The sequence below is a fragment of the Ascaphus truei genome, chromosome 11 (assembly GCF_040206685.1).
Source record: "Ascaphus truei isolate aAscTru1 chromosome 11, aAscTru1.hap1, whole genome shotgun sequence".
Lineage (NCBI taxonomy): Eukaryota > Metazoa > Chordata > Amphibia > Anura > Ascaphidae > Ascaphus > Ascaphus truei.
The window spans coordinates 39,708,819-39,731,928 of record NC_134493.1 but is presented as its reverse complement, the minus strand read 5'-3'; the positions used below and the strand labels follow the sequence as shown (position 1 = coordinate 39,731,928).

General features: G+C 47.9%; 1 protein-coding gene across 4 annotated transcripts in view; it reads left to right on the top strand.

Moving 5' to 3' along the window:
- Window positions 1–23,110, top strand: part of LMF1 (lipase maturation factor 1) — a 224,404-nt gene that overhangs the window by 69,456 nt on the left and 131,838 nt on the right. For all 4 annotated transcript variants that reach the window (XM_075565782.1, XM_075565784.1, XM_075565785.1 and 1 more), the window contains one exon: window positions 15,705–15,770. In XM_075565782.1, coding sequence (XP_075421897.1) covers window positions 15,705–15,770 — 66 coding nt within the window. The remainder of the gene's footprint in view (window positions 1–15,704; window positions 15,771–23,110) is intronic.

Genomic DNA, 23,110 nt, shown 5'->3' with positions numbered 1-23,110 from the left:
GGACGCAGACATACAGTGCTTTCAGAAATATATAGTAGATATGTATGTATGTATGTATGTATAAGCAAAAAAGTCCCAATCGCGCAGACTCGCCTTCACAATTCAAGTGGGTATATCTATGTAGAAACAATCCTCCTTGCAGTAGATGTCTGGGTGGGCGTTACGTTCACCCACTGGGGGGGGGGGGGGGGGATCCTCTCAGATCCCAAACAGAAACAACAAGGAAGACCCCGCGCTCTGGAGGTGAGTTGCACATAAATGTGTTAAAAACACACAACAAGCATAAGTAACGTACATTCATTTGAGTAAATAAATGTAGGCACAACACTGCGTTCCGAGTAGCGGGGGGTCCGTACATGGAATTCCAGAACCCAACTTGCAGCTCCAGGAATAGCACGGGGTATACACGCATCACTGCAAAAGATACAAGGACGTGATGATGGCAAGAGTGAGATACGCTGTGTAACAGCAAATACCGCAACACGTTTTACACGCTTCATCAGGAGTAGTGTTATATAAAGTATATACAGTATATATATTTATTTATAAAATCTTTTACCAGGAAGTAATACATTGAGAGTTACCTCTCGTTTTCAAGTATGTCCTGGGCACAGAGTAAGACAAATAATACATGGTTACAAATACAGTTACATAAATGAACAGGGTATACATTATATACAAGACATTGCGTGCACAGTTAAAGAAAATATATATTATGAGCGTATGAAACAGTTACAGACCAGGTTAAAATGTGAGACAGCCTTAGATTTGAAAGAACTTAGACTGGTGGTGGATATGAGAGTCTCTGGTAGGTTGTTCCAGTTTTGGGGTGCACGGAAGGAGAAGGAGGAACATCCGGATACTTTGTTGAGCCTTGGGACCATGAATAGTCTTTTGGAGTCTGATCTCAGGTGATAGGTGTTGCATGTGGTAGGGGTGAGGAGCTTGTTCAGATAACTGGGTGGCTTGCCCATGAAGAATTTAAAGGCAAGACAGGAAAGGTGAACTTTGCGCCTAGACTCTAGTGATGACCAATCTAGTTCTTTGAGCATTTCGCAGTGATGTGTGTTGTAGTTGCATTGGAGAACAAAATGACAAATTGAATTGTAGAGGGTGTCAAGTTTGCTAAGGTGGGTTTGAGGAGCCGAGCCATATACTATGTCTCCATAGTCAATAATTGGCATTAGCATCTGCTGTGCAATACGCTTTCTGACCAGGAGACTTAGGGAGGATTTGTTCCTGTAAAGTACCCCTAGTTTGGCATAGGTCTTGGTTGTCAGGGTATCAATGTGCATCCCGAATGTTAAGTGGGAGTCAAACCATAAGCCCAGGTATTTAAAACTAGTGACAGGTGTTAGGGTGGTGTTAGCGTTGGTTCTAATCAGGAGCTCAGTCACTGGAAGCTTTACAAACTTAGTCTTGGTCCCAAATACCATTGTTACCATCTTGTCAGTGTTTAAAAACAGTTTGTTTTGGGAAATCCAGTTTTCGAGTCTCAAAAAGTCAGACTGAAGTATGTGTTGAAGGTCAGAGAGGCTATGGCTGTGTGCATATAGGATTGTGTCATCTGCATACATGTGTATTGAGGCTTCCTTACAAGCTGTGGAAGATCATTAATTAACACTGAGAAGAGTAGGGGCCCCAGAACAGAGCCTTGCGGGACACCACAGGTGATATCCAGGGGGTTGGAGTTAGAGCCTGAGATGGACACATGTTGGGATCTTCCTGATAGGTAGGACTGAAACCAGTTTAAAGCATGTTTCCCTATTCCAGAGCTCTGGAGTTTGCTAAGCAGGATAACATGATCAACTGTGTCAAAAGCCTTTTGCAAAATCTAGGAATACTGCACCAGTGAGTTGTCCCCGTTCCATTCCACACTGGATTTCATTGCAAACTTTTAGCAGGGTAGTTACGGTGGAGTGTTTGGGACGAAACCCAGACTGGAATTGGCTAGGGAAATTTGTCTTGGTGTAGAAATCGCTTAATTGGGAGTGGACACATTTTTCCATAACTTTGGATAGAATTGGGAGAAGTGAGATTGGCCTGTAGTTTGAGACAGTGTTTTTGTCCCCACTTTTGAAGATTGGGACAACTCTGGCAGTTTTCCAGGTCTTAGGGATATGGCCTGCAGACAGGATAGAGTTGACTATGGACTCAATTGGTTTGGCAATGGCTGGGGCACCAAGTCGTAGTGTAGTAAGTCGGGTCCACATTAGCTGCTTAGTTTTAGTTTGAGGAGCGCTTGTGTAATCTCCTCTTCAGATACTGGGCTAAATTGAAAATTGTGGGCAGTGTTGGGAGGGGGTGGGACTGTAGGGATACTCCCAGGATGAGATTCATGTTTGGGGTTTGTGCTGCGTTTCGCTAATAAGTTAGTGGCACACCCCACAAAGTAATCACTGAATGCATTTGCAATGTCAGTGGGGTTTGTCAGAGTAATATCCCCCTTAGTGATATTACTTGGTTGTTGATGGTTAGGAGGCTGGAATATATTGTTGATAACCTTCCAGAAGTTAGCTGGGTTTGATGTATTTTGGTGGAGATTGTCAGAGTAATATTGTGCTTTTGCGTGCCTTGTTTGCCTTGTGCACATGTTCCGCATGCATCTGTAGTGATTGAGATCCTTGGTAGTGCCAGTTACTTTGTAGCTTTTCCACAAGGCATCCCTGAACTGGTAGAGTGCTATAAGGTCAGGTGTAACCCATGGAAGGTGGGCCCCCCGTACCCTTATTTTGCGTAGTGGAGCATGGGTATTGCAGAGTTTTAAGAACTCGGATTGGAAATAGTCGAGCGCATAATCGGGGTCGGGAATTAAATCGAATCTGTGCCATGGGCAGTTGGTAAGGTCATCCAGAAACTGTTGTGGTTTAAAGTTTTTAAATGTTCTAGTGAGGAGAACTTTAGGGCTTGAATGGGGCGGTTTAATTTTCCTTACACAGTACACTATTGCAGCGGTGCGCAAAGTGGGGGCGCGACCCCCAGGGGGGGCGGGAGATTGTGCTGGGGGGGCGCGGGCAGTTGCAGAGGCCCCGCGCTCTTCTCCCAGGCATTTAAATTAAATGCCGGGGGATCGCGTGAGGCCTCTGCAACTGTTTACTTACCGGGATTCAGCAGTCTGTGTTGCGTCGCCATGGCAACGCGGCGTCGACGCGGCACCATGTGACCTGACGTCACACGCCCACGCAGCGTCATCTGACGCGGATAAAGGTAGGCAGGGGGGCGCGAGAGCCGGGGGCAGAGAGACAGGGGGGCGCAGCACAAAAAGTTTGCGCTCCCCTGCACTATTGCATGGTCACTGAAAATATCAGGAAGGATGCCAGAGGATTGGATTCTGCTGGGGTTTGAGGAGAGAATCCAGTCTAGCAAGGAATGGTTATGCGATTTCAGGTTTATCCGTGTGGGTTGGGAAATGAGTTGTGATAGGTTAAGTGACTTGAGTTGTATCTGGATTTTGTGGTTTTTAGGGTCAAGCCAATTGAAGTTGAAATCCCCTAGAACTAGCAGCTCACTCTTCTCATTCAGAGAGGAAATGGAGCCAAGAAATTGGGTGATATCAGTCAAGGATTGTAGAGGGGCTTTAGGGGGGCGGTAGATGCCAGCAAGCAAGATGGGCTTAGAAAAGGGAGGCAGATTTTGCCAATTAGAGTTTCAAAAGAGGGTGGACTTGGTGGGCAATTTAACAGTGTAAATTGTAAGGTGTCTGCAATATAAAATAACACCCCTCCTCCTCTCTTTGACCTATCTACTATATATTTCTCAAGTGTCCTATGTGTCGTTGTCTGTCTGTATGTATGTATGTGTCTCCCTGTGTCCCTCCCTGTGTACCTAGCGGCAATCTCATTGGCTCCCTTGGCCCGCCTGCCCCCGCACACCTCTCATTGGCCGGGACACACGCACACACACACACACACACACACCCTCTGTCGTCCCCCACCCCCATCACGTGCGCCGCCCTGCACCGGCCCCGGACGGAGGGGAAGCGCGGCGCGGCCCTCCTACCCCAGCCGCTCCCTTAGCTCCCCGGCGCTACCCTCCCCCTCAGGTAAGTCACAGCGCGTCCCAGCTTATGGCGCCAGTAACTTTCCTATTTCAGCCCACACAGGGCGCTTCCTGCCGCCGCCTGCACGCCTCACTCAGCCGGACGGGCACATCGGGGGACCAAGCGGCCGCCGGGGGGGGGGAGCGCGAGTCACGGGGAACGGAGGGGTGGGGGGGGGCGAGCCGCGAGGGGTGGGCAAGTCACAGGGAACGGGGGGGGGGGGGCGAGCCGCGAGTCACAGGGAACGGGGGGGGCGAGCCGCGAGTCACAGGGAACGGGGGGTGGGCAACCCGCGAGTCACAGGGAATGGGGGGGGGGGCGAGCCGCGAGTCACAGGGAATGGGGGGGGGGGGCGAGTCACAAGGAGGGGGGGGCCACCCGCCGAACCAGCGGGGGGACGAACGCCCAGAGGGGGGGGGCATTTACATACATAAATTATGACAATACATAGGCCCACTGCTCTCCACCCCCCCCACTCCCCTTTTCCCCCCCCACTCCCCTTTTCCCCCCCACTCCCCTTTCCCCCCCCCACTCCCCTTTCCCCCCCCACTCCCCTTTCCCCCCCCACTCCCCTTTCCCCCCCCCACTCCCCTTTCCCCCCCCACTCCCCTTTCCCCCCCCACTCCCCTTCCCCCCCCACTCCCCTTCCCCCCCCCTCACCCCTTTCCCCCACTCCCCTTTCCCCCCACTCCCCTTCCCCCCCCACTCCCCCTTCCCCCCCCACTCCCCTTCCCCCCCCCACTCCCCTTTCTCCCCCCCACTCCCCTTTCTCCCCCCCCACTCCCCTTTCTCCCCCCCCCCCCACTCCCCTTTCTCCCCCCCCCACTCCCCTTTCTCCCCCCCCACTCCCCTTTCTCCCCCCCCACTCCCCTTTCTCCCCCCCCCACTCCCCCTTTCTCCCCCCCCACTCCCCTTTCTCCCCCCCCACTCCCCTTTCCCCCCCCACCCCTTTCTCCCCCCCCACTCCCCTTTCTCCCCCCCCACTCCCCTTTCTCCCCCCCCACTCCCCTTTCTCCCCCCCACTCCCCTTTCTCCCCCCCCACTCCCCTTTCTCCCCCCCACTCCCCTTTCTCCCCCCCACTCCCCCTCCTCCGCTACCCCTTTCCCCCCCCCTCCGCTCCCCTTTTCCTCCCCCCCTCCGCTCCCCTTTTCCTCCCCCCCCTCCGCTCCACTTTTCCTCCCCCCCTCCGCTCCCCTTTTCCTCCCCCCCTCCGCTCCCCTTTTCCTCCCCCCCTCCGCTCCCCCTTTCCCCCCCCTCCGCTCCCCCTTTCCCCCCCCCCTCCGCTCCCCCTTTCCCTCCCCCATCTCCCCTTTCCCTCCACCCTCCTGCCCTTTCCCTCCCCCATCTCCCCTTTCCCCCTCCCACCCCCTTCCCCCTTCCCCCCTCCCACTCCCTTCTCCCCTCCCACCCCCTTCCCCCCCTCCCCTCCCACCCCCTTCCCCCTTCCCCCCCTCCCACCCCCTCCCACCCCCTTGCCCCTTCCCCCCCCTCCTCCACCCCTTCCCACCACCCTTCGCCTTCCTACCCGCCTTCCTGCCTCCCCGCCTCTGCTTTCGCGCCCACCCGCCTCTGCCTTTCACCCACCGCCTCACAGCCGCTCAACAGACACCCGCCACACTCGACACATACCTGCCGCCACACACACCTGCTGCCTCCCGCCCCTACGCACCGACATCACTGACCCACCGCCTCACACCCTAGCAGGACCCCCACTCACAGACAGCACTCACAACACACGCGCCACCACCCTAGCAGGATACACGCCTCACATTTTTACATCTGTTATGTCACCAAAATATACATTGTACTGTGGTGTGTTTACAATAAACCATTTTTAAACAACATCGTATTACATTTTCTTCCATCTTTCTTTTCAACATTATTATCCAACCTTTACAACAAATAGTCACCTATCGTTCCACGATTTATAAATAATACTACCTATTACGCATTTACATCCCGGGCAACGCCGGGTCTCTCAGCTAGTCTCTCCTAAAAATGGAGTATCCCTGAATGGCAATATTTGCATCAGGGGTTTTAGGGGAAAGCCATGTTTCTGTAAGAACGATGGCTTTGGGTTTATGCATAAGGCTCATGCCCTTAGTTCATCCAGTTTGGGCAGCAGGCTCCAGATGTTTATATGGGCGACAGATAGCCCTTTTTGGAATTTAAAGGTGGAATTCTCAGGGGCATGGGACAGAGCTGAAATGGGAGGACCTGGGTTAGGTTCAATATCACCTGCTAAAGAGAGTAATAGTATGAGTAGAAATTTGGGTAGTTGTTTGCAAGTTGTAAATTTGTGGTGTTTTCCATTAGAGTGAGCAGTGGTTGGTGTGCTGGTTTTTAGAGTTCTCCACCAACATTCAGTAGATAGTGCAAGGCTTTTGAGTAGTCCAGGGTGTATGGTGATGTTGGGTGTGGGCCAGGATGGAGGAGTTTGTAGTGGATAGAGGGAGTAACATCTCCATGAGGCCAGGAGAAAGAAAAAACTTAAAATACATAGCAGATTCATGATGCCAGAGGTAGGCAGTGCTACAAGGAGCTGTTGTGAGCAGAGTGAGTGTGAGCAGACTAACAGCAGGTGTGTGCCTGTTCCTTGTCAAATGTTTAGCTGTATTGCAATGCTAGAGTCAGTTCAGGGTTTCCGTGTATTGTGCAGTCAGTTTTGGGAGAGACTGCAGTGAATAAGTTGTAAAGGGGTGGGGGGTTGAAATAGGCAGGTTAGCAAGCATGGGATCATAGTGTGATCTGAATAGCTTACCGTTTGTTGTCTTGAGTTAAAGAGTTTGCAGAAAGAAGCAGTCCCCAGTCACCTCTAGTCAAACTGTAGTCTAACTGTATTTATCACTTAAAAACCTCACTTTAAATGCCTCACTATCTAATGCCAATTGCAGTTGTATATATATATATATATATATATATATATATATATATATATATACACCCATGCGCACACACACACATACATACACACTTAAAATATCAGACCATATTGTTACTTATTCAGTCCTATACACAAATATATATTTGTGTATAGGACTGAATAAGTAACAATATGGCCTGACATTTTACACACTGTCTTTCCTTCGGATAAAAGCACAAGGCACATGAGATGCTGGGTGTCAGCTGATGTACAGGTCCCATGTAAGAGCTGTGGGTTCTTTGAAGAGGTGGCACCGAGGACAGAAGTGCCTTTGTTGGTTCCGCGTGCTCTGCATGCTGATTCTGTGACCCGCTGGCAGCTTGACGGGCCGGCGTGTTAACGAGATAAGGAATGTAAAACGATCTATGGTCCCACATGCAGCTGGATTGGAAGCTTTGCACACAAACATCTATTTAACTGTGTCGGTCACTGGGGCCGGCCTCACGCTGAACAGGGCAATGGCCAGAGGGTGCTCAACTATAGGGCAATACAGAACTGGGCAAGTTGATAATGAACTTAAACCACAGCTGATAATGAAGGCTAAATACAGTAGTTAAGTAGGTATCAATCGGGGAAATCCTGAATCCCTGGCAGGGCTCTCCAGGACTGAAGTTGATGCTATATAGAAGGGGTGGCCCACTCTAGTCCTCAAGGGCCACTATCTGGTCAGGTTTTCTCTGCTTCAGCACAGGTGGCTCAATTAGTGGCCTGTTGGTGGCCCTTGAAGACTGGAGTGGGCTACCCCTGCTATATAGCATCTCACATTGATGCACCATACCTAGTAACATTTGTGTAAGTCAGCAGCAGTAGCACAGAGCATCTCATGGCTGCGAAACGCCCCCCCCGATACCTCCCTACTCATGGCTTCCAGAACGAGTGTTATTGGCGCTCTCTGTGTACCTGCTGACACAGGACCAGGCCGCGCATATGAGGAGGTGAAGACACACGCATGGTAACTGTCCACATGTAGCTGGTGCTGGCACAGCGCTTTGACTAGTGAAACTATTCCTTCATCAGCGAGGCCGTGATCCTAATCACAGAGCTTTTAACTGCAGATCAAAGTGATGGCGAGACACCGGTGCAGCCCGAGGCAGTGAGCATGGATCGCAGATGGTCACTGCTCAGCGCTGCTCTGCCGAGCCAGGTGTCCTCTGTGTTCTGGACCATTGATCCTTCTATTTCCTGTCTTCATCATTAACCCCTTCCCGTCCAGAGGCCAGGTTACATAATGCTGATGCATGTCTTGTTTGCAGGGGAAAGAGTGCAACGGCTCTATAAATTGTATTCTTTGCCTATGTTGAGAAGCTCTTTGCAACGTTATAACTTAAAATCGCCTCCTTTTCGCACTTTTAATACCTATCTTTGGTAATATTTAACGTAACCATACAAAAGCAATCCCAGCAGCTCTTCTTAAAAGGATTCCCATGGTTAAATGGGATATAAATACGGTATTCTTACCCGCTTCTCCCATCCTCCTCTCTGCTTCATTTAAATAAACATGGGACAATGATGCTGAGTGTTTTCTAATTGGGAATAATAGATCAAACCCAGTCTGAAAGCATTCCTTTAAAGAATACATTGTTTACATGTACGAAGAACATAACTCACTATTGCATCATGCATTTGAGATGTGTCTGCACTTTCTTTTATTTATATAGCGCCGCCAATGTACACAGCACTATACACAAGAGACAGACAATACAATACAGTGAATAATATGATACATTATATGCAATAAACATCAAATCAGGCAATAGGAAATGAAATTCCTGCCCTGGAGAGCTTACAATGTAAGTGGCATGTTAAGAGACTTACAGAGACATTGGGTGAAGGATTAGATGGCAGTGCTTTACGGAGACATTGGGAGAAGGATTAGATGGCAGTGCTTTACGGAGACATTGGGAGAAGGATTAGATGGCAGTGCTTTACGGAGACATTGGGAGAAGGATTAGATGGCAGTGCTTTACGGAGACATTGGGTGAAGGATTAGATGGCGGTGCTTTACGGAGACATTGGGAGAAGGATTAGATGGCAGTGCTTTACGGAGACATTGGGTGAAGGATTAGATGGCAGTGCTTTACGGAGACATTGGGGGAAGGATTAGATGGCAGTGCTTTACGGAGACATTGGGTGAAGGATTAGATGGCAGTGCTTTACGGAGACATTGGGAGAAGGATTAGATGGCAGTGCTTTACGGAGACATTGGGTGAAGGATTAGATGGCAGTGCTTTACAGAGACATTGGGAGAAGGATTAGATGGCAGTGCTTTACGGAGACATTGGGTGAAGGATTAGATGGCAGTGCTTTACGGAGACATTGGGAGAAGGATTAGATGGCGGTGCTTTACGGAGACATTGGGAGAAGGATTAGATGGCAGTGCTTTACGGAGACATTGGGAGAAGGATTAGATGGCAGTGCTTTACGGAGACATTGGGAGAAGGATTAGATGGCAGTGCTTTACGGAGACATTGGGGGAAGGATTAGATGGCAGTGCTTTACGGAGACATTGGGTGAAGGATTAGATGGCAGTGCTTTACGGAGACATTGGGAGAAGGATTAGATGGCAGTGCTTTACGGAGACATTGGGAGAAGGATTAGATGGCAGTGCTTTACGGAGACATTGGGAGAAGGATTAGATGGCAGTGCTTTACGGAGACATTGGGAGAAGGATTAGATGGCGGTGCTTTACGGAGACATTGGGTGAAGGATTAGATGGCAGTGCTTTACGGAGACATTGGGAGAAGGATTAGATGGCAGTGCTTTACGGAGACATTGGGAGAAGGATTAGATGGCAGTGCTTTACGGAGACATTGGGAGAAGGATTAGATGGCAGTGCTTTACGGAGACATTGGGTGAAGGATTAGATGGCAGTGCTTTACGGAGACATTGGGTGAAGGATTAGATGGCAGTGCTTTACGGAGACATTGGGAGAAGGATTAGATGGCGGTGCTTTACGGAGACATTGGGTGAAGGATTAGATGGCAGTGCTTTACGGAGACATTGGGAGAAGGATTAGATGGCAGTGCTTTACGGAGACATTGGGAGAAGGATTAGATGGCAGTGCTTTACGGAGACATTGGGTGAAGGATTAGATGGCAGTGCTTTACGGAGACATTGGGAGAAGGATTAGATGGCAGTGCTTTACGGAGACATTGGGTGAAGGATTAGATGGCAGTGCTTTACGGAGACATTGGGAGAAGGATTAGATGGCAGTGCTTTACGGAGACATTGGGTGAAGGATTAGATGGCAGTGCTTTACGGAGACATTGGGTGAAGGATTAGATGGCAGTGCTTTACGGAGACATTGGGAGAAGGATTAGATGGCAGTGCTTTATGGAGACATTGGGTGAAGGATTAGATGGCAGTGCTTTACGGAGACATTGGGTGAAGGATTAGATGGCAGTGCTTTACGGAGACATTGGGAGAAGGATTAGATGGCAGTGCTTTACGGAGACATTGGGTGAAGGATTAGATGGCAGTGCTTTACGGAGACATTGGGAGAAGGATTAGATGGCAGTGCTTTACGGAGACATTGGGAGAAGGATTAGATTGCAGTGCTTTACGGAGACATTGGGAGAAGGATTAGATGGCAGTGCTTTACGGAGACATTGGGAGAAGGATTAGATGGCAGTACTTTACGGAGACATTGGGAGAAGGATTAGATGACAGTGCTTTACGGAGACATTGGGTGAAGGATTAGATGGCAGTGCTTTACGGAGACATTGGGAGAAGGATTAGATGGCAGTGCTTTACGGAGACATTGGGTGAAGGATTAGATGGCAGTGCTTTACGGAGACATTGGGTGAAGGATTAGATGGCAGTGCTTTACGGAGACATTGGGAGAAGGATTAGATGGCAGTGCTTTACGGAGACATTGGGAGAAGGATTAGATGGCAGTGCTTTACGGAGACATTGGGAGAAGGATTAGATGGCAGTGCTTTAAGGAGACATTGGGAGAAGGATTAGATGGCAGTGCTTTACGGAGACATTGGGAGAAGGATTAGATGGCAGTGCTTTACGGAGACATTGGGTGAAGGATTAGATGGCAGTGCTTTACGGAGACATTGGGAGAAGAATTAGATGGCAGTGCTTTACGGAGACATTGGGTGAAGGATTAGATGGCAGTGCTTTACGGAGACATTGGGTGAAGGATTAGATGGCAGTGCTTTACGGAGACATTGGGAGAAGGATTAGATGGCAGTGCTTTACGGAGACATTGGGAGAAGGATTAGATGGCAGTGCTTTACGGAGACATTGGGAGAAGGATTAGATGGCAGTGCTTTACGGAGACATTGGGAGAAGGATTAGATGGCAGTGCTTTACGGAGACATTGGGAGAAGGATTAGATGGCAGTGCTTTACGGAGACATTGGGAGAAGGATTAGATGGCAGTGCTTTACGGAGACATTGGGTGAAGGATTAGATGGCAGTGCTTTACGGAGACATTGGGAGAAGGATTAGATGGCAGTGCTTTACGGAGACATTGGGAGAAGGATTAGATGGCAGTGCTTTACGGAGACATTGGGAGAAGGATTAGATGGCAGTGCTTTACGGAGACATTGGGTGAAGGATTAGATGGCAGTGCTTTACGGAGACATTGGGAGAAGGATTAGATGGCAGTGCTTTACGGAGACATTGGGAGAAGGATTAGATGGCAGTGCTTTATGGAGACATTGGGAGAAGGATTAGATGGCAGTGCTTTACGGAGACATTGGGAGAAGGATTAGATGGCAGTGCTTTACGGAGACATTGGGAGAAGGATTAGATGGCAGTGCTTTATGGTACATTGGGTGAAGGATTAGATGGCAGTGCTTTACGGAGACATTGGGAGAAGGATTAGATGGCAGTGCTTTACGGAGACATTGGGAGAAGGATTAGATGGCAGTGCTTTACGGAGACATTGGGAGAAGGATTAGATTGCAGTGCTTTACGGAGACATTGGGAGAAGGATTAGATGGCAGTGCTTTACGGAGACATTGGGAGAAGGATTAGATGGCAGTACTTTACGGAGACATTGGGAGAAGGATTAGATGGCAGTGCTTTACAGAGACATTGGGTGAAGGATTAGATGGCAGTGCTTTACGGAGACATTGGGAGAAGGATTAGATGGCAGTGCTTTACGGAGACATTGGGTGAAGGATTAGATGGCAGTGCTTTACGGAGACATTGGGTGAAGGATTAGATGGCAGTGCTTTACGGAGACATTGGGAGAAGGATTAGATGGCGGTGCTTTACGGAGACATTGGGAGAAGGATTAGATGGCAGTGCTTTACGGAGACATTGGGAGAAGGATTAGATGGCAGTGCTTTACGGAGACATTGGGAGAAGGATTAGATGGCAGTGCTTTAAGGAGACATTGGGAGAAGGATTAGATGGCAGTGCTTTACGGAGACATTGGGAGAAGGATTAGATGGCAGTGCTTTACGGAGACATTGGGTGAAGGATTAGATGGCAGTGCTTTACGGAGACATTGGGAGAAGGATTAGATGGCAGTGCTTTACGGAGACATTGGGTGAAGGATTAGATGGCAGTGCTTTACGGAGACATTGGGTGAAGGATTAGATGGCAGTGCTTTACGGAGACATTGGGAGAAGGATTAGATGGCAGTGCTTTACGGAGACATTGGGAGAAGGATTAGATGGCAGTGCTTTACGGAGACATTGGGAGAAGGATTAGATGGCAGTGCTTTACGGAGACATTGGGAGAAGGATTAGATGGCAGTGCTTTACGGAGACATTGGGAGAAGGATTAGATGGCAGTGCTTTACGGAGACATTGGGAGAAGGATTAGATGGCAGTGCTTTACGGAGACATTGGGTGAAGGATTAGATGGCAGTGCTTTACGGAGACATTGGGAGAAGGATTAGATGGCAGTGCTTTACGGAGACATTGGGAGAAGGATTAGATGGCAGTGCTTTACGGAGACATTGGGAGAAGGATTAGATGGCAGTGCTTTACGGAGACATTGGGTGAAGGATTAGATGGCAGTGCTTTACGGAGACATTGGGAGAAGGATTAGATGGCAGTGCTTTACGGAGACATTGGGAGAAGGATTAGATGGCAGTGCTTTATGGAGACATTGGGAGAAGGATTAGATGGCAGTGCTTTACGGAGACATTGGGAGAAGGATTAGATGGCAGTGCTTTACGGAGACATTGGGAGAAGGATTAGATGGCAGTGCTTTATGGTACATTGGGTGAAGGATTAGATGGCAGTGCTTTACGGAGACATTGGGAGAAGGATTAGATGGCAGTGCTTTACGGAGACATTGGGAGAAGGATTAGATGGCAGTGCTTTACGGAGACATTGGGAGAAGGATTAGATGGCAGTGCTTTACGGAGACATTGGGAGAAGGATTAGATGGCAGTGCTTTACGGAGACATTGGGAGAAGGATTAGATGGCAGTGCTTTACGGAGACATTGGGTGAAGGATTAGATGGCAGTGCTTTACGGAGACATTGGGTGAAGGATTAGATGGCAGTGCTTTACGGAGACATTGGGAGAAGGATTAGATGGCAGTGCTTTACGGAGACATTGGGTGAAGGATTAGATGGCAGTGCTTTACGGAGACATTGGGAGAAGGATTAGATGGCAGTGCTTTACGGAGACATTGGGAGAAGGATTAGATGGCGGTGCTTTACGGAGACATTGGGTGAAGGATTAGATGGCAGTGCTTTACGGAGACATTGGGAGAAGGATTAGATGGCGGTGCTTTACGGAGACATTGGGAGAAGGATTAGATGGCAGTGCTTTACGGAGACATTGGGAGAAGGATTAGATGGCAGTGCTTTACGGAGACATTGGGTGAAGGATTAGATGGCAGTGCTTTACGGAGACATTGGGTGAAGGATTAGATGGCAGTGCTTTACGGAGACATTGGGTGAAGGATTAGATGGCAGTGCTTTACAGAGACATTGGGAGAAGGATTAGATGGCAGTGCTTTACGGAGACATTGGGTGAAGGATTAGATGGCAGTGCTTTAAGGAGACATTGGGAGAAGGATTAGATGGCAGTGCTTTACGGAGACATTGGGAGAAGGATTAGATGGCAGTGCTTTACGGAGACATTGGGAGAAGGATTAGATGGCAGTGCTTTACGGAGACATTGGGTGAAGGATTAGATGGCAGTGCTTTACGGAGACATTGGGTGAAGGATTAGATGGCAGTCCTTGGCCATGAAGGTTGGTAAGTGCGACTATGGGTGTGGGGCAGTTGCGATGAGCCCTGGCTATTGCAAGGCCTCGTTCATCATTTTTAGGTTTGTCTTAAAGACGGGTAGAGAAGGTGCTTGGCGTATGCATGTGAGGGGGTTCCACAGGTAAGGTACAGCGAGGGGAAAAAGGTTTGAGGCAAGAGAGAGCCGAAGTGGTGGAAAGGAGACAGTTATGAGCAGAGTGCAGGAGATGAGCAGGGGGTATAGCTGATCTGTAGGTAGGAGCGGATGGGTGGAGAGCCTTGCATCTAAGGAGGGGAACTTTGTAGGTGATCCGGATCCTGATGGGAAGTCAGGAGAGGGGGGCGTGGCGGCGGTGCAGCCATGACGTCACGCGGCTGGTTCGCCTTCATTGGCTGAATCGCCGCCGTGACGTGGCCAGCGCTCTGTCGCCACAAGAAAACTCGAAATACTTGTTGACAGAAAATCTGGTCGCGCATCACGATCGCTACACACGTGCGCAGGCAGCTACTCGGACCGGCACTATTGAGGGGCGGAACGTGTTCCTGCAGCGCACGCCGTAGCGAGCGCAGCAATAAACACTGGGACCGAAGCCTAAGGAAGAGATGAGTGGAGACTGTTCTGGGAGAAAGGGAAATGATTCCAGCTGCAGAGTGTTGGGTAGATTGCGAAGGAGTAAGTGGTGAGGCAGGGAGGCCTGTTACTACTGTAGTACAGGCATACCCCGCATTAACGTACGCAATGGGACCGGAGCATGTATGTAAAGCGAAAATGTACTTAAAGTGAAGCACTACCTTTTCCCCACTTATCGATGCATGTACTGTACTGCAATCGTTATGTATGTGCATAACTGATGTAAATAACGCTTTTCTAACAGGCTCTATAGTCTCCCCGCTTGCGCACAGCTTCGGTACAGGTAGGGAGCTTGTATTGCTGTTCAGGACGTGATGACAGGCGCATGCGTGAGCTGCCGTTTGCCTATTGGGCGATATGTACTTACTCGCGAGTGTACTTAAAGTGAGTGTACTTAAAGCGGGGTATGCCTGTATGTTACAGCAATTCGGACAGGATAAGGATACTCAAGCAGTAGCGTGACATAAAAGGGTGGATCTGGGCAATATTAGGCGGGAAGAAGCGACAAGTTTTAGCTAGGGCATGAATATGGGTAGAGAAGGATGAAATGTCACACCCAGGACACGTCCTTTGGCAACAGGATGGAAAATGGGACTATTGGGTCAGGTTTAGAAGGGAATTTGAGGAGTTCAGTTGTGGATGTAAAAGGTTGGAGGCAGCGGAGCTTAACCCAGGGGGATTTGGCCCAAATATGTTAAAGTAACAATATGTCTGCTGCTTGGTAAGGACACAAGTTACTGTTTGATGATCTCTGGGTATCTCTCTCGGTTGTAGGCCAGTAATTCCCTCTTCTGTTTTGTTGTGCTATCATTTAATTCCTTAGCCACAGCTCCTTATTACATTATTCAGCCTATTATGTATGCTTTGGCCGTAACTCTTGACTTTGCATCAGAAATATGAACAATACAATGATCACATTTTCCCCTATTCTATGCAGGGTCTGATTAAAATCCGGGGCGATCGATGCTGGAGAGATCTGACCTGTATGGACTATCACTATGAGGTAAGGGGTGCCAGGTCTTCTATTATCCTTTTATACTCGCAAGAACTGATTTGCTGTTTCCACCTCATTTTTGAGATATTGAACAATTATGAGATGTCACGTGGAACTGTCAGGGTAGCAAGGCACTGCAGGAGTTACCTACCTTGGGTTATTTTTGCACCCTCTAAATTAATCCAGATTGCACACTAACAATATATAACACTGAATTGAGTAAATGGAAAGTTTGGTCAAGTGTTGACCTTCAGCGTCCTTTGAAGTGGGTAATTCGGGTGCCAGTTAGATCCTTCATTGGCAAGTCACTTTATCTCCCTGTGCCTCAATAATAGACTGTACCTTGCAGTGCTGTATAAGAGGAACATGATATTGCTGAAGGCATTAACTCCTCGATGTCTGAGAACCACATATACATCACCATGTTCTCACGATTAAGGTTGTTTGAAAATGATTGGCAGTCGGGTTGGATAAATCGGGCCCAAAGTGAAGGCGTCCGGTGGATATATGTATAACGTGTATATGGGTATATGTATAAGGCCCATGCATGCAATCCCATGTGTGCAGGGAAATGTTACTGTATGTTACAATGGAGCAATGTCATTGGTAGCCAGCATGGATGGGATTTATTATACCCTGTAATTGCTTTGCCAAGTCACCTATTTACAGACCTGCTGTGATTATATCCCTGAGGCTGCCGGTGAAGGGATAGACTATTGTGTCTCAACAGGGGTGGGGGAGGCTTTTGTGACCTGCTGATTTGTCTATTAGTGTCTGTCCTGAGCTGACAGATAGTTACTGTTCTGCAGAAGTGTAAAGTTTAATGTACTACTAACTCTACCAGACTTTCATGTCTAAATGAGCCAGCATGCGACCTACAGAAGCACCGGTGAGTAATTGGTTGCCTCCAGCCCAAGTACGAAGTTATCGGATAACTTGCTCCCCTCTCTCTGCCGCTGCTGATACTTACCCCAGCCCTAATCACTTAATCATATCATCTGTCTGCATAGTGACTTGGTCCTGAGAACCGTGCAACTAAATTGCTGTGTCTGTCCTCAGTCTGCCGTGTGATAAAGCCCGGAGCCAGAGTACAAACAGCAATTTATTACCATCTTTACCAGAGCTAAATCGATAGCTTCAGGGATCTTCAAAGGCGCGAGCGGATGAGGGTTGTGGTCACTTTCAATTCATTTACAGAAAAAAAGAAAACCACTTTACTAAATTTATTGACACCGGAATTTGCCCCTCAAACTATTTTGGGGCGGTGAATCTCCCTCGTTGGATGGCTGGTTCACACACTGATTCTTTTAAAGCAGCAGTGCAAGCTGTCGTTTAAAAAAAACGATTAATTGTATGCGCATCAATACAATCCACACAATGATAAGTAATTAGCTAAGTTGCTGATCGACCTGTTCTACTGTGATCGATCGGTGAAGATTCGGCTGGGGGGTTCACTAAATGGCTGTCAGTGCAGCAGAAGAGGACCAAAGATGCAAAATTCTGTGGGGAAGATCATGTGACCAGGCAGTCACTAGATACAATTGGTGCACTGCTAGAGAGAGGGCAGGGCTCAAAAAGGGACGTGCCAGAGCCTGTTTCAGAAGAGGAAGGATGTGACTTTGTTACTGGTTGCTATAGAAGCAGAAAATTCTTGTTACATTATAATACATTAAAAATGTTATTCAGAGTTGTTTAAAAACTGATTACAGAACTGATTTATTTAAAAAAAAAACATGTAGGATATTGCTTGGTCTGCAGCTTAAAAGCAGCAGTTCAAGCAATATTCTACGTGTGTTTTTTGCTAATAAATCAGTTCTGTACTATGAGAAAATATTTGTAGCATTTAAAATTAAAAAAAAAAAAGAATGTTTTAAAGACATTTTTAATGTTTCTCATGTAGGAAGCATTTCCAAAGTGACAGCCCCCTTATCCTTCTGATAGGCTCTGGCTCTTGAGCCCCACCCTCTCTCTAGCAGTGCACCAATTGTATCTAGTAACTGCCCAGTCAATCATATTCTAGGAATGCTGTGCAAGAACTGAATTAAATAGCGCCAAGCAAGCGATTGATTACAGGAGAACAGATCGATCTGCAGCTTAGCTAATCACGTGTCAGTGTGCAGATTGTATTGATGCACATATTGAATCGGAAAAAAATATATATATATTTAAAAAAAAAACGGCAGCTTGAACTGCAGCTTTAAAAACCAGTCTCACACATTGTAGCATTGTAGGTCAAAACCATTGCAGGTCTATTCATTTACTCGCTCTCTGTGCAGCAAAACGTAGGCACAAGACGGCTCCAGATTTACTGATCAAAAGAAAACCCATCAGCTGCAATTGGAATTGCAACACTACTTGGAAACCGTATCTTTGCAAATCTTTAGGGCGCCTTTTACTGATCTTTCTGCCGCACCTCTAACTGGTGAAGTATGGGGTATAAACAAATCCTATATTCAGAGTTCTTGTTTTAATGGGGAAAATGTGCAGACTTGCATACATTATTTAGGGGGAAACAAATAACCTTTCTGGGTTTTTAAAGACCGGTCAATAAAGTAACCCACTAACTCAGGGGTGGCCAACCACAGTCCTCAAGGGCCACCAACAGGTCAGGTGTTCAGGATATCCCAGCTTCAGCACAGGTGAGCCACCTGTGCTGAGACAGAGACTGATTGAGTCACCTGTGCTGAAGCAGGGATGTCCTGAACACCTGACCTGTTGGTGGCCCTTGAGAACTGGAGTTGGCCTCCCCTGCCCTATTGCGTTGGCCCTCATCAAGTTCATCTTGGGACACACGAAGGAGCTGGCCACCCCTGCACCAAATGCATGGAGTTATTACTCTGTTAAAAAAAACAATCGTATTTTTATTTTTTTGGTCTCAAACCCCCATATTTTGCTCCCTCCTTTGAGTTATTGGGCTGGGACTTCAGAGAAATGAACCGAGAAATACCGTGGTATTTTCCAAATGATAAAGAACAAGAAAAAGGGGGGAAATGTCATGCACTAAATTTAGCACGGGGGAATTTGTGCTAGATTATGACACACAGATTCCCAAAACATTTCCCCAAAACGCATCCAATTCTTCACTTTTTTCACCAGAAGAATTGCTAAATACTTTGTAATTAAGCCGTCACTACCACTTTGGGATCTCGGCCTAGTATGCATTGTGTGTTCCTCAAATATTTCCTAAAGATGTCAGAAAAATACATTGCCCACTGCTTCCATTTTTACCTGATACACATAATCTTAGCAAGCTCAAACCCCAGACCCACAGTATTATATATACATCAGGGGTGGCCACCAACAGATCTGTCTTCAGGATACCCCTGCTTCAGCACAGTTGACTCAGTCTTTGTCTAAGCCACTGATTGAGCCACCTGTGCTGAAGCAGGGATATCCTGAAAACCTGGCCTGTTGGTGGCCCTTGAGGACTGGAGTTGGCCGCCCCTGTTGTATATATGTACCGATGTCACTGGGAGAGGGACCTCTGTGTTGACTGCTCTTCATTTTGAGCTGATCCATTGTTTCAGTATTTCTGAGAATAAAAACCGCAGGGCAATATTCCTTGGACACAGACCGGAGGCGGTCACGGCCACGCACCCGGGTCCAATACCTGGACAATACGTTTGTGGGACTGCGCTTTTTATCTGGGTGCTTTTCTTGGCCTCTGGGCTATCCTCTCATGCATAGTCATTCCTGGGCAGTGTTGCAAACAGGTCAGGATTTCAGGCTCCCGTAACACATTCAAATAAGCTCCATTGTTAATAGAAGTCGGACACATGAAATGCAAATCTTTATCATGCAAATGTATTGGGCAGCCGACCGTCGCCCTGGGGTGGGTTTGCATAGTTGAGTAACATTGGACACAGAAAGGTAGCTCTCCGTTCTGTATCACAAACATGCAAACCACGCGGCTAAATGTTACTCGCGCTGTACTGTTACTCGTGTGTGTGTGTGTGTGTGTGTGTGTGTGTGTGTGTATAGAGCAATGTGTGGCTTCCTTTTCTATATATACAAGTTTGTAACATTACCAGTATTGCCTCTTTACTACTACAAGTAGTATTTGGGGGTACGTCCCACGGACTAGTAACCCCAAATCTTGCACATTGAGAGCCACAAGTAGGTATCGCAGAAAGTAAAGGTGCAGTCCCACTTAGCGCAGGAATATCATTGGGTGCTTTTTTTTAACAGTACAAATTGCCTTTCATTTCCAATTTTCATCCTGGTCAATTGTAACATTTGTTTGGGAATATTTACTAAGCGGTGCTAATCCGTCAGGCGCCGGATGACCCATTAATTGGCACCGTTTAGGTGATAATGCCCTCAGTCCTTTGGAGTCACTGCAGCATTATCCCCTAGATAGGTAACATATATATTGTATGTTCAGTGTTATGTGTCGCTGATCTTGGCCTTTCAGAGTTGCTGTTTGAAAAGTAATTAGCTGTGTAGGGAACCAGCTGACTGACAGTACTTTCACTGGATTGCTGTGTGTAATGCTGTGTGTAATGCTGTGTGTAATGCTGTGGGTATTGCTGTGTGTAATGCTGTGGGTATTGCTGTGGGTAATGCTGTGGGTATTGCTGTGGGTAATGCTTTGCTGTGTGTAATGCTTTGCTGTGGGTAATGCTTTGCTGTGTGTAATGCTTTGCTGTGGGTAATGCTTTGCTGTGGGTAATGCTGTGGGTAATGCTTTGCTGTGGGTAATGCTGTGGGTATTGCTGTGTGTAATGCTTTGCTGTGGGTAATGCTGTGTGTAATGCTTTGCTGTGGGTAATGCTTTGCTGTGTGTATTGCTGTGGGTATTGCTTTGCTGTGGGTATTGCTTTGCTGTGGGTAATGCTTTGCTGTGGGTAATGCTTTGCTGTGTGTAATGCTTTGCTGTGGGTATTGCTGTGGGTATTGCTGTGGGTAATGCTTTGCTGTGGGTATTGCTGTGGGTATTGCTGTGGGTAATGCTTTGCTGTGGGTAATGCTGTGTGTAATGCTGTGGGTATTGCTGTGGGTAATGCTGTGGGTAATGCTGTGGGTATTGCTGTGGGTATTGCTGTGGGTAATGCTGTGTCTAATGCTGTGTGTAATGCTGTGAGTAATGCTGTGGGTATTGCTGTGGGTAATGCTGTGTGTAATGCTGTGGGTAATGCTGTGGGTATTGCTGTGTGTAATGCTGTGGGTAATGCTGTGGGTAATGCTGTGGGTAATACTGTGGGTAATGCTGTGGGTATTGCTGTGGGTAATGCTGTGGGTAATGCTGTGTGTAATGCTGTGGGTAATGCTGTGGGTAATGCTGTGGGTAATGCTGTGGGTAATGCTGTGTGTAATGCTTTGCTGTGGGTAATGCTGTGGGTAATGCTGTGTGTAATGCTGTGGGTAATGCTGTGTGTAATGCTGTGGGTAATGCTGTGTGTAATGCTGTGGGTATTGCTGTGGGTAATGCTGTGTGTATTGCTGTGGGTAATGCTGTGTGTAATGCTGTGGGTAATGCTGTGGGTATTGCTGTGGGTATTGCTGTGGGTATTGCTGTGTGTAATGCTGTGGGTAATGCTGTGGGTAATGCTGTGGGTAATGCTGTGGGTGTTGCTGTGGGTATTGCTGTGGGTAATGCTGTGGGTAATGCTGTGGGTGATGCTGTGGGTATTGCTGTGGGTATTGCTGTGGGTATTGCTGTGGGTAATGCTGTGTGTAATGCTGTGGGTAATGCTGTGGGTAATGCTGTGGGTATTGCTGTGGGTAATGCTGTGGGTAATGCTGTGGGTAATGCTGTGTGTGATGCTGTGGGTATTGCTGTGGGTATTGCTGTGGGTAATGCTTTGCTGTGTGTAATGCTGTGGGTAATGCTGTGGGTAATGCTGTGGGTAATGCTGTGTGTAATGCTGTGGGTAATGCTGTGTGTGATGCTGTGGGTAATGCTGTGGGTAATGCTGTGGGTAATGCTGTGTGTAATGCTGTGGGTAATGCTGTGGGTAATGCTGTGGGTAATGCTGTGTGTAATGCTGTGGGTGTTGCTGTGGGTATTGCTGTGTGTAATGCTGTGGGTAATGCTGTGGGTGTTGCTGTGGGTAATGCTGTGGGTATTTCTGTGGGTATTTCTGTGGGTATTGCTGTGGGTAATGCTGTGGGCAATGCTGTGGGTAATGCTGTGGGTAATGCTGTGGGAAATGCTTTACTGTGGGTATTGCTGTGGGTAATGCTGTGGGTATTGCTGTGTGTAATGCTGTGGGTATTGCTGTGGGTAATGCTGTGGGTATTGCTGTGGGTAATGCTGTGGGTAATGCTGTGGGTATTGCTGTGGGTAATGCTGTGGGTATTGCTGTGGGTATTGCTGTGGGTAATGCTGTGGGTAATGCTGTGGGTAATGCTGTGTGTGATGCTTTGCTGTGGGTAATGCTGTGGGTAATGCTGTGGGTATTGCTGTGGGTAATGCTGTGTGTAATGCTGTGGGTAATGCTGTGGGTAATGCTGTGGGTAATGCTGTGGGTAATGCTGTGGGTAATGCTGTGGGTAATGCTGTGTGTAATGCTGTGGGTAATGCTGTGTGTAATGCTGTGGGTAATGCTGTGGGTAATGCTGTGGGTAATGCTGTGTGTAATGCTGTGGGTGTTGCTGTGGGTGTTGCTGTGGGTGTTGCTGTGGGTGTTGCTGTGGGTAATGCTGTGGGTAATGCTGTGGGTATTGCTGTGGGTAATGCTGTGGGTAATGCTGTGGGTAATGCTGTGTGTATTGCTGTGGGTAATGCTGTGGGTATTGCTGTGGGTAATGCTGTGGGTAATGCTGTGTGTAATGCTGTGGGTATTGCTGTGGGTAATGCTGTGGGTAATGCTGTGGGTAATGCTGTGGGTAATGCTGTGGGTAATGCTGTGGGTAATGCTGTGGGTAATGCTGTGGGTAATGCTGTGGGTATTGCTGTGGGTAATGCTGTGGGTATTGCTGTGTGTAATGCTGTGGGTATTTCTGTGTGTAATGCTGTGGGTAATGCTGTGGGTAATGCTGTGGGTATTACTGTGTGTAATGCTGTGGGTATTGCTGTGGGTAATGCTGTGGGTAATGCTGTGGGTATTGCTGTGTGTAATGCTGTGGGTATTGCTGTGGGTATTGCTGTGGGTAATGCTGTGGGTAATGCTGTGGGTAATGCTGTGTGTAATGCTGTGGGTATTGCTGTGGGTATTGCTGTGGGTAATGCTGTGGGTAATGCTGTGGGTATTGCTGTGTGTAATGCTGTGGGTATTGCTGTGGGTATTGCTGTGGGTATTGCTGTGGGTAATGCTGTGGGTAATGCTGTGGGTATTGCTGTGGGTATTGCTGTGGGTAATGCTTTGCTGTGGGTATTGCTGTGGGTAATGCTGTGTGTAATGCTG